Source organism: Pelodiscus sinensis, chromosome 1, assembly GCF_052426305.1.
Source record: "Pelodiscus sinensis isolate ZL-2025 chromosome 1, ASM5242630v1, whole genome shotgun sequence".
Classification (NCBI taxonomy): Eukaryota; Metazoa; Chordata; order Testudines; family Trionychidae; genus Pelodiscus; species Pelodiscus sinensis.
Window position 1 is genome coordinate 147,878,050 of NC_143052.1, and position 12,298 is coordinate 147,890,347.

General features: G+C 44.8%; 1 protein-coding gene across 4 annotated transcripts in view; it reads left to right on the forward strand.

Annotated features, from left to right (window-relative positions):
- GSK3B (glycogen synthase kinase 3 beta) overlaps positions 1-12,298 on the forward strand; it is a 227,808-nt gene that overhangs the window by 146,544 nt on the left and 68,966 nt on the right. For all 4 annotated transcript variants that reach the window (XM_075905473.2, XM_075905448.2, XM_075905459.2 and 1 more), the window contains exons 5-6: positions 4,975-5,105; positions 6,273-6,379. In XM_075905473.2, coding sequence (XP_075761588.1) covers positions 4,975-5,105; positions 6,273-6,379 — 238 coding nt within the window. The remainder of the gene's footprint in view (positions 1-4,974; positions 5,106-6,272; positions 6,380-12,298) is intronic.

A 12,298-nucleotide genomic window follows, 5' to 3' on the forward strand; every position in this document is an offset into this window, starting at 1 on the left:
ACATCCAATTGTGACACAACTGTAACTGTCATTGTCAGACTTTGATCCAGTAGGAAAATTGAAGGATCCAAAGATTGACTTATTAAAATAGAGGCAGCAAAAGATAGTATCAGATCTGGTTGCCTGTTCCCATTCCTTTTCCCAACCTTCTTTGGTGGTACTGATACAAATTCATCTATCTGCTACAATGCTGCTGCCACAATCAATTTTGAGAATAAAGAGTAACAGAAGAAAAGGGACTCGTGTTTAGATTCGACTGCAGTAGGGAACAGAAGGGTAGAACAACAACAAATGTCATCTTCTCTTCTGTTCTCCTAAAACATTAGGTTCCCCTAGAAAGTTTCTGTCCTATATTGGATCCACTCCTTTCTTCTCTGGACTCCTGATAGTGTCTGAGAATGGCAGATGCCTTGCACGTTCTATTCTAATATTATGAATATGGACAGCTGGCTTTATTGGAGAATGCCCCAATGGCACAGAGATGACCTTATTAGTTAACTCCACCTTACTGAATAGATTTGCAGCAATAAGAATATAGTGGGCATCTTCAGTCACCAGTCCCTATAGAACCGAAGATACAGAATCCATTGATACCACACAAGAAAGGAGACCAGTCTCCTGCTCTAGTGCATGATTGTTTTAGGTGGAGGAACAGACTGCCCTTCAGGGGTTGGAGGAATTAGATCTTGAAACCGACAATTTTATGTCTCCTGAAGAGAGCCTGAGTGTCTGCGCTGCCACATTTTCATCAAAGGAGAACAGAGCGTTTTAAGAATTGGCTTATTTTATATCATTCCCTCCCCTGCCCTTGTGCCAGATTCCTTAGGAGTGGAAGAGCTGCTTAAAGATCTAAGGGTGTGTCTAAACTGCATCCCTCTGTCTGCAGATTGATGCAGATTATGCAGGTCAACATTGCAAATGAAGCGGGGATTTAAATATCCCGTGCTTAATTTGTATTAAAAATGGCCGCCATTTTTGTCGGCAAAAAGCGGCGATCTAGAGGGATATCTGTCGAGAAAGAGAGCCTTTTTTGACATCCCTTATGCCTCCTGCAAGGTGGTGTACAAGATTTGTCGAAAAAGGCTTTCTTTCTCGACAGATCCTCCCTTTAGACTTCTGCTTTTTGCTGACAAAGTTCTGAGTCGGTAAAAAGGTGGCCATTTTTATGCAAATTAAGCACGGGATATTTAAATCCCCACTTCATTTGCAATATCGACCTGCCTAATCTGCATCCCTTTGCCGACAGAGGGATGCAGTCTAGACATACCCTAAGGCTACGTCTACACTGGCCCCTTCTTCGGAAGGGGCGTGCTAATTTTGAAAGTGGGAATAGGGAAATCCGCGGGGGATTTAAATAAACATGGCCGCCGCTTTTTTCCGGCTTTGGGAAAAGCCGGAAAAAAGCGTCTAGACTGGCCCGATCCTCCGGAATAAAGCCCTATTCCGGAGGATCGGGCCAGACTAGATGCTTTTTTCCGGCTTTTCCCAAAGCCGGAAAAAAAGCGGCGGCCATGTTTATTTAAATCCCGTGGGGGATATTTAAATCTCCCGCGGATTTCCCTATTCCCACTTTCAAAATTAGCATGCCCCTTCCAAAGAAGAGGCCAGTGTAGACGTAGCCAAAGAGTGGTTCAGTTTACTGTAGTCCCTTCTTGCCCCTCATCTCAAAAAGGACTGAATGGAAATACTTGTTCCTTCAAAGGACTATGAATATTTGTTTCTCTCTCTCTCCCTCTTCCTCTTCCCCCCCCCCCCCCCGACCCTTAACCTGTTAGTGGTAGAGGCAGAGGCAACCAGGGGCAATGACAAAACACTCCAAAATACTAGACTTGTTATGGGATACACTTTCATTGGTCAGGTGAGGGTGGCGAATTAACAAGACCTCCTTGGTTGCTATGGTTTCACTATGTGGCAGACCATGGGTAAATTCCAGGAATTGCTTCCTGAAGGTTCCAGGAAGAGTTCAAAGTGATCCTGGAAGAGGGCATGTTGCTGGGTCAGGGTGGCTCTTCAGGCAGCTTTGGATGTGATGGAATCTGTGGTGTGTACAATGACGTCAGCTATATCCCATGTGTGGGGTTCCTGGCTGCTGCTCAGCAGTCTATTCAGGACTTTCCATTTGATGGGCTTGTATATTCCTGGCCCTGCTTGGAAAGGATTCTGACTGCCACATGCTCCCATTCAGGGAAGCCAGCAACATTAGGAGCCTCCAGCCAAGAAAAGCAGAAGCTGCAAGCATCTGCCATCCCCACTCTCATCCCAGTTAGGTGTTATCCACTCCAAACATGGAGCTAAGAACTCATTTTGATGCCCCCGAGGGTGGCACAGCAGACTTCTCCACGGATCCTGTTTTCCCTGTTTGACTATGGCCTTTCTGGTTTCCTCACCACTTGTTTCACCCATAACCTCTGACTATTGGGTCTGGATCCAATCTTGCAGGATAATTCGCTCCAATTCCTCTTGTCACTCCATCCCTTTTCAGAGACCCCTTTCATGAGAATCTTCTCATTCAGGAAGTTCAGGAGCTGTTATAGCCGGGGTGGCAGAGTAAGTTCTGTGTGGGTATTGGAACAGGAGGTTCAGTTTCCAATACTTTCTAATGCCAGAGGTCAAGGAAGATCTGCTGCCCATCCTGAACCTGTAAGACCTCAACAGGTATCTTTAGGATGCTCAAATTCCACATCGCCTCCCTAGCCTCCATTATCCCCTCCCTGGATTGGGGAAGCTTGTAAGGAAGCCCTCAACCTGAAGGATGCATATTTTCACAGGGCATAGGCTTTTTTTGTTTCATAGTGGGCCATATACCCACTACCAATTTGCAGTTCTCTTGTTTGTCCTGGCTATGACATCTAGGATGTTTTGCAAGCGCAAAGCAGTGATAGCGGCCAGCTTCAGGCATTGGGCATTTACCCATACACTAATGACTGGCTGGTCAAAGACTTCTCCAAAGCACAGGTCCATTGAGATGTATTAGTTCCATAAGCCACGTCATTTTCTAAGACACCTGATCAGTGAGGAAAAAGTCCACCTTAATTCCAGCTCAAAGGATAGAATTTATCAAAGCAGCTCTTGACTCCACCAAAGCAAGGGTGTTTCTGCTGATGGACCTGTTTTGAGCCGTGTTGGACCTCATCACAGAAGTCTCCATGTTTCCCCTGAGGATGGCAAGAGTATGCCTGCTTCTACTTTCACATAGCAGCTAGACATGTTAGATAGCATGTAATTGAATAGTTGTGTAACCACATGAATTATTATTGGTTGCATGACTATTCAATAGTCTATGGAGGCAGAGTAGGCAGCCAGTGTGCTCCCAACCCGGCTCTTGACCCCACTCCCAGGGAGCACCCTGCCATCTCGCACTGCGGACTCTCTATGGGTATGTCTACACTACCCCGCTAGTTCGAACTAGCGGGGGTAATGTAGTCATCTGCAATTGCAAATGAAGCCCAGGATTTGAATTTCCCGGGCTTCATTTGCATGAAGCCGGCCGGCGCCATTTTTAAATGCCGGCTAGTTCGAACCCGTGCCGCGCAGCTACACGCAGCATGGAGTAGCTAGTTCGGATTATGCTTCCTAATCCGAACTAGCTGTACTCCTCATTCCACGAGCTGGTTAGAAGCCTAATCCGAACTAGCTACTGCGTGCCGCGGCACGGGGTTCGAATTAGCCGGCATTTAAAAATGGCGCCGGCCGGCTTCATGCAAATGAAGCCCGGGAAATTCAAATTCCGGGCTTTATTTGCAATTGCGGATGACTACATTACCTCCGCTAGTTCGAACTAGCGGGGTAGTGTAGACATACCCTATCAGAGGCAGCAGTGCGAGATGGCAGTCAGGAGCCAGTGCGTGAGGAGAGGCAGTTTAAAAACCAGCTCTCTGCCTGCTGCCCCACCGCTGCTGTCTCTGATGCTTAAGGCAGCAGTGTGGAGCAGCAGCTGCCCCTGTCTGCAGGGGGCGTTCAAGCTCTGCACAGACAGGGGCTCCTGCTGTGTAGCAGCCTCTGTCCACACCAAGCCTGGGCACATTGCAGACGGGCTGCTTCACGGCAGCCACCCCTGCCTACCCCTTACCTGAAAGAAGCAGCAGCACGGGAAGTTGGGGCAGGTGGCAACATCCGAGGGGGAGGGGAGGGGAGGGGAGGTTGGCTTGGCTTTTAAGCTGGCTTTCCCAAGTACCAGTTCCTGCCTGCCCCTGCTACCTCTGTAGGAGGCAGAATGGGGGGGTGGCAGGTGGGTCCACAGAGCCAGCACTCTCAGAGAGCTAGCTTGAAAGCTGGCTCCCTGCGAGTATTAGCTCCTACCTGCCCCCCTCACCCTTCCCGCCGCTGCCTCCTGCCATGGGGCTGGCAGATCCAGTGCTCGTGGGGAGCTGGCATTTAAGCCAGTTCCTCGTGGCATCTCCCCCCTCCTCCCACTTGCTGCCACTGATACAGAGGCATGCGTTGGGTGGGTGGGTTGTGTGTGTATTGATGAAGGTGTACCACTGCAGCAACCTCAGAGGTTCCATTTAAGAGTTTGTCACAATGCCTCTTCACAAAACATAGACAGGACTTTGAAATCTAACATGGATTTATTTTTATTTGTTGTGTTTTTTTCTCTGTTGGCCATCATTATTTGTAGAATTGCTTGTGAATGCTGGATTACTGTTACTAAATTTTCTTTGTGAATAATATTTTTTGTCTTTGAATGGTCAAGGAATACTTTCATAACAAATTACACTGACTTTAACAAAGAAGCTTTGAGGTTGTGTGGAAGGGAAGAAAAGTGTAGTTCAACTGTTAGGCCTGACCTGTCTTGCCAATATTTCTTAAAATTTTATTTGACTAGCTATTTTTCTGGTGAATTGTAGAATTCATTCTTGTTTCCTATATAGGTTTTTTTACTATGCTAATCTCTCTCCCACTCTTCCCCCCCCTCACCCCCAACTCCCATTTCGTTACTAAGAAATTTTACATTATACATTTTTTGTGTTCCAGTTGTACATGTATCAGCTGTTCCGGAGTTTAGCCTATATCCATTCCTTTGGAATCTGCCATCGGGATATAAAACCACAGAACCTCTTGCTGGACCCAGATACAGCTGTCCTAAAACTCTGTGACTTTGGAAGGTAAGTGTGTTACCTTCTGGTCTGTTTGGTCTGGTATACATTTAACACTTATGTAGGTTGGAACTTCTTGTTCAGCACCCTTGGGACCTGACCAGTCCTGAACAAGAGAGTTTGCCAGACTGGGAGGGTGGGTCAGGCTTCTGTGCTTTCCCATGGGGCCGCCATCCTCCCAGCCAGACTCCCCTCCTGGTCACTGGCCCTGGTCACAGAGGTCCACTCCCCCTGGTCTGTTGGCCCAGTTCCATTCCCAGTTTTTCAGCCTTGCTCCCAGGCTACCTTGTTGGCTGCCAGCACATTGGACTGGCTCTCTGCCCCCACCCTGCTGGCTCTGACCTTCCAAACTGGTTCTGCTCCAGGTCACTGGCAACTTTTGTCACTGGAGTTTTCTGGTCCAGTGGCTCTCTGGTCCAGCAACATCTGTGGTCCTGTTGGATCACCAATGTGGCTGGACCAGTGAGTCCCAGACCAAAGAGGATGAACTTGTATTAGTATAGCTAAATTACTCATGGATATAATTTTTCATCAGACACAGTTATGCCAGTATAAGCTCAGATGTAGAGACACGTGTGCTAGTATAAAAGTGCTAGTATAAACGTGTAACTCCGATCTCTTGGGTATTATGGATGCATCTGACCAAGTGGTTTTTACCCATGGAAGCTTGTGCCCAAATAAATGTTAGTTTTTAAAGTGCCACAGGAGACTGACAGCTACCCCTCTGAGACTTTTACGTTAGCATATGCTGTGTCTACACTAGGAAAGCGTGCCAGCATATCTGTAAAACTAATGTTTTTCTTGGGTACACAAGCCCTTTGTATTTCCAAGCCTGGTTTAAAATTAATCTATTTGAAGAGAACCATTGCCTAATTCAACACAGAGACTTTATATTCCAAGATTTACAAGTCTTGTCTAATGGCACATTTTTTTATTGGTATCCGTACAACAGAGTTTTCATTACACACTTAAAGCTTTAAACCTCTTTTCATGGGCAATATCACTGGTAGAAGTCAGGAATCCACTTCCTTTTTCTGAGTCCCTTACCCCAAAATACCTTTTAACTGTAGGAGATCAAATTAACTTTGAGAGTATGTATGTATGAGATGTCACCAGAATAGCTGTTGCTAATCTAGCTTTACCTCTGAATGAGTTCTCTGTTTTGCTTCTGTCTAGTGCAAAGCAACTGGTTCGTGGAGAGCCTAATGTCTCTTACATCTGCTCTCGGTACTACAGGGCACCAGAGTTGATCTTTGGAGCCACCGATTATACCTCCAGTATAGGTATGCATATCTTTTTGTGTATTGCACTCTCTGTATTGACTGTACTATTTTTATAGCTTTTTTGTGGACAAAATAGATTTATTAAATGTTTGAGTTCCCCCAGGTGCTCAAATGTTACTCTTGAAGGGAGGACTTGGCTGTAAGTGGTCAAGGATAGTTGTTAAAAGAAATTCATGTCCATTCATTTTTCTGAAGCTGTGATTTTTCTAGCTTCTAGACTTTAGTGTGGGTTGATAGGTGATTCATGTTTTGTTAAAAGTCAAACTTCAAACCATTTTCTCCCAGCTGTCCAACAGTTTCAGTAGAGCAGTTTTCTCTCTTAAAGTGATTGAATTTTATTAAGTATTTGAATAAGAATGAAAATGGACTTGGGTGTTGGTTTTAAAGCTCCCGGCAAGGATCTGTGTACTTTATCAGAGCATAAAAATATCTCAATGGTTTAAATCAAATATGAAAATGAACAATATAATCTGTATAATAATCCGAGGTATTTGATATTCAACTTTTTGTTATGCTGTCCCCACACCTCAAGTTTTCAAAGTGTCAAAGATTATTTTATTGTATAGTGTGACATACCCAGACCAGTTGGATTCAGTAGCTTGATGGAATGTAAATATACAGGTTATCGGACGAATAGTTTTCTGTTCCCTGTCACAAGGGTAGGGACTTCTGTAGAGCAATTAAGCCAGGAGGGGAGACTGGAGCTAAGGAGGGTTTCATCCCAAATGCATTGACTGGCCTATGATAAAGATGGCTCAGTAAGCTGTGACGCTTGCCTCTAGTGAAGGGTGAGAGGCTATGTTGAAGGCCACGGAGACTGAGGCAAACACTAACTGCCGAGAAGCAAAGGACCTTCCCCTCCATCCCCCCTGGCAAAGTCAGAGCTCTGTCACAGTAGGTAACTAAAAACTTTATCAAGAAAGCTGGCACTTTTGTCACCCAGAGAGAGAAAACTTGGGGCTTCTGATACCTGTGCAGGCATAGGAGGCAGAAATTTCTGCTAAAATGAACAGCAGTGAAATAGCTAACAATGTTGGTAGCTTTGGTTTCTAAATCCCAGAATACACAGAGACTGGCATCAGAATTCAGATCTCTAGCTTCCTGATCCGAGACTTACCATGTCTATTCCATGGCATTGGGTGTGTTATGTTGCTATATGTAAGGGCCATGTTGACCTTTTTAAAATGTAGCTCAATACCTAGTTTAGGCAAGGTAAACACTTTTTAAATGTTAGTGGGTCTTGATCGAGCCTGGGAAGAATCTAGGATTGTCTGTAACCAATTAAAATACTTTAAAAGTGTGAAGACCCATCATACGCAAGGTGCTTAGCGATATTTAAAAACTAATTAAACAGGTTAGCTAATGTAATTTTAAAAAAATCTTTCCTTGGTAAGCCACAGATAGTACTCATAGCTTTTGCTTAGAAGTGTGATCTAGTGGAAATGCAAGCACTTAGTTTCTGCACATACTCTTGTTATTTTCTTTACAAATTAACGATGCACCTGTATGTGACCTAGCCACATATATCATACAGGACTCCTGAGCAAACATCAAGAGTAGAAGAGTTCTGGAAAAACTAATATTCTGTGTTCATGCAAATGTTCTGTTTAATGAAAAAAAATTGTAGATGCCATTAAGAAAGATTGTTACAGTGAAAATCAAAAGGCACTTCACATTTAAAAGTCTTTCTACTTGACAGTACTTTTTCAGAACTCTAACCTTTTCTGAAGCCTTTAGTTCAGACCTGGGCAAAATACGGCCCACCAAGCCACTGCAGCTCCCCCCTACCGGAACCTTCAGGCACGTAACTACTGCGGTTTTAAACATAGTCCCTGCAACTCTCTGCTGTGCAGGGACGGGGAGGCTTCATGTGATCTCCCTGCCCCCGCTCCAATCCTCAGCTCCTATTGGCCAGAAACAACTGGCCAATAAGAACTGACCTCAGCCAATCTCTCAGCTCCTATTGGCTAGAAACAGCCATCCAATTGGAGCTGAGAGATTGGCCTGAGTGACAGGGGCAATGCAAGCTTCTTCCCTAACACTGAATTGAGAGCCATGTGGAGGGAAGAGGTTGCATTTTCCAGCGGGCTGGGGCTGCAGCAGACAGGGAGCCCAGTCTGGCTCGGGGGTACTGCAGCTTGCTGGCCAAGGGACACCTAGATAAACTCCTCCCAGTCAGTGCCTGCCACATTAGGTGTGTGTGTTTACCATATGCATTAGTATAAGTATACGGTGTTTACCATATGCATTAGCATACTCCCCTCACCTTCAGTTCTTTCTTGCTTCCAGTAACAGAGCTAGAATGTTCTGCTACCTTGTGCTAGCGTGACGGTTCTTAGTTTTTAGTAGTTTAGTCATAGTTGGAGTTCGTAGTTGCTCCTGAATGGGACTTTTCCTTGGGACAGGTCATGCATTGGTCCATGGGCTTCAATCTATGTTCTTGCTTTAGGCGTCCCATGCCCATCAGTGATCTTCATACCAGCTGTGAGAAAAACACAACTGTCCTATTTGTAAATCATGAGGAGGAGAGGGACTTTGGTCTCGGGGCTTTCCTGATGGAGTTGGCATTAACTCCCTAAAATCTGACTTGGCCCTGAGTACCACAGCATTGATGTCGTTCGGGCACTCTACACCATCTTGCACCTGGCACTAAGCTCTTTCCATGGTTCCCTCCAGGCAGGCTGAAAAACTTGAGGGGAAGATCTCCCACCTCCGGGAAGGGAAGGGAAGGGCTGGAAGAGAGGTACAACCCACACTGGCAGGACTTGACAAATGGCAGCGAAATCTACTCTCTAGCCCCGCACTGCGCATGTGCAAGACCTGCATTGCGCATGTGCGCGCCGCCAGTAAATGGTGTGACCGGCTGAAATCTTCCTCACCACGGGCAAGAAGAAACAGTGATTTGTCGGCCCTACACATTGGGCATCTCAGCTACTCCTTTGGGAAGAAGAGCACCAGCTTAAGTAGAGTGATCTAGTCTGCCCTCATACAGGACTGTTACATGGAGGGCCTTTACCATATAGAGGTCCCTTTGAGGCCTGAGGCCCTGCAAGCAGCCCAGGATATCCTAGCATTACCGGTGCTACCCACACAGGTTTTAGAAGTTCCTCAGTCTAAGGAAAACCTGCTGTGTGTTCTATGTGCAAGTCCCCATTGATCCAGCACAGTTTTCCATCTAGGAGAACATCCCACCCACTCAGAGCCAACATGCCTCGGAAAAGGGGAGGCTGGTCCATAGGAGCCCACTGGGGTTCAGGGTTCCATCAGCCTGAGTTGGAGTACAGTTTGCCAGTGCCATGGCATAGACCTGGGAAGCACGCACCCAATGGCAGGAAGAGCAGTGCTGATCCTTTATCTCACCTCGTCACAGATCATGAGACCGCTCCATAGATTACAAGTGCCATTCAGTCTCCTTTGGGCAACAGTCACCACGGTGGGTTTTCCACACAGCGGATTCCTAAGGACACTGATCGTATCTGGATGGCTCTGATAGTATGAGGTGTAAATTGCCCATTTATAATTGCTGATCCAGATTAGAAAGGCAAAGGCACAAAACAAGCTCAGTCTAGCTAGAGACAACAGAGTAACAAGAAGACATTCTATAAATATATTAGAAGACCAAGGACAGGGTAGACCCATTGCTCAGTGAAGAGGGAGAAACAATAACAGGAAACTTAGAAATGGTAGAAGTGCTCAGTGACTATTTTTGGTTTTCACCAAGAAGTTTGATTGTGACGGGATGCCTTACATAGTGAATGCTATTGGAGATGGGGTAGGTTTACAAGTTTAAAATAAAAAGACAAGTTAAAATTACTTAGAAAAGTGAGATGTCTCCAAGGCCTGATGGAATGCATCCTAGAATACTCAAGGAGGTGATAGAGGAGGTATCTGAGCCTTTAGCTGTCATCTTTGAAAAGTCAAGGAAACCAGGAGAGATTCCAGAAGACTGGAAGAGGGCAAATATAGTGCCCATCTATAAAAAGGGAAATAAGAACAAACCAGGAAACTACAGACCAGTGAGTTTAAACTTCTGTGCCAGGGAAGATAATGGAGCAAGTAAATAAGGAATTCATCTGGAAACAACTGGAATATAATAGGGGGATAGGTAACAGCCAGCTTGGATTTATAAAGAACAAATCTTGTCAAACCAATCTGATTGCTTTCTTTTGAGAGGATATCAAGTCTTGTGAATAAGGGGAAGTGGTGGATGTGATGTACCTAGACTTTAGTAAGGCATGCTAGAAAGGCATAACACGTGGAGTTCTGCAGGGGTCTGTTTTGTGACTGGTTCTGTTCAGTATCTTCAACGATTCAGATGATGGCATAGAGAGTACTCTTATTAAGTTTGCAGATGATACCAAGCTGGGAGGGGTTGCAAGTGTTTTGGAGGATAGGGTCAAAGTTCAAAATGATCTAGAGAAACGGTTTGAGGTAAATAGGATGAAGTTTAATAAGGACAAATGCGAAGTATGCCACCTAGGAAGGAACAATCAGTTTCACACATACAGAATGAGAAAGGACTATCTAGGAAGGAGTACTGGAGAAAGGGATTTAGGGGTCATAGTGGACCACGTGCTAAAAATGATTCAACACTGCTGCACTTACAAAAAAACAAAAAGCAACATGATTCTAGGATGCATTAACAAGAGTGTTCTGAGCAAGACACGAGAAGTCATTCTTCCTCTCTACTCTGTGTTGATTAGGCCTCAGTTGGAGTAGTGTGTCCAGTTCTGGGCAGCACATTTCAAGAAAGATGTGGAGAAATTGGGGACGGTCTAGAGAAGAGCAACAAAAATGATTGAAGGGCTAGAAAATATGACCTATAAGGAAAGACTGAATGAACTAGGCTTGTTTTGTTTACAAAAAAGAACACTGAGAGGGCCATGATAGCAATTTTCAAGTATCTAAAAGGGTGTTACAAGGAAGAGGGAGAAAAATTTTGTTCTCCTTGGCCTCTGAGGATAGGACAAGAGGCAATGGGCTTAAATTGCAGCAAAGGAGGTTTAGGCTAGACATTAGGTATAACACCCTAACTGTCAGGGTCAATAAACAGTGGAATAAATTGCCTAGGGAGGTTGTGGAATCTCCATCATTGGAGATATTTAAGAGCAGGTTAGATAGATGTCTATCAGGGATGATCTAGTAAGTAACCTCTCCTTTGGCTATTATGGTGTCAAGTAAGGTTGTTTGTAAGTAAATAAAAAGTACAGCAGCGTTTAGCCCTATGGAATACATCTACTACAAGCGATCATAATTTTGTATATGCAGAATGAAGCTAAGGTGTAGTTGCACAATTTGGTATATGACTGCACATAAATGGGTGAGTACTCATTGACAGTTGACATTGAATTCATTAAACCAGGGGTTCTCAAACTTTGTGATACCATGACCCCCCCCCCCCCCCCCCCAAGTTGCTTGCGAATCCCGGGGGGATTAGGACCCACAGTTTGAGAAACGCGGCATTAAGCCATTTTCTGCTACATAATTACTTTAGTTTGCAGGGCTTCATTCTTTGGATTGGGGAGGGATCAGATTTCTTCTAGTCCTGCTGTTTAGGATTAGGAGGAGTGAAAAAAACTAAATTTATATATCTTTCAGTTGAGCTGTAAATGTTCCTGATCACTTGTCCTTGGCCATTGAAGACCATGTGGCATTGTTTTCAGAAAGGTTAGAATGTTATGGCTGTATTTCATCTGTAATTTCATTACGTCTACCTATGTCCCACAAATGTTGCATATCAAATTTTTATTTGCTTTGATAGAAACTGTTGTGAGACTTCAGTGTGTGCTTCTAAACTGCTGTAGCCTTCTTCCCCAGAAGCAATTGTTTTTCAGGAGTGAGTGTGTGATACATACAGTATGGGTAAAATCTTACAAATGTAACTAAGGAAGATCCTATGTCAGTTAAGCACTTTTGAAA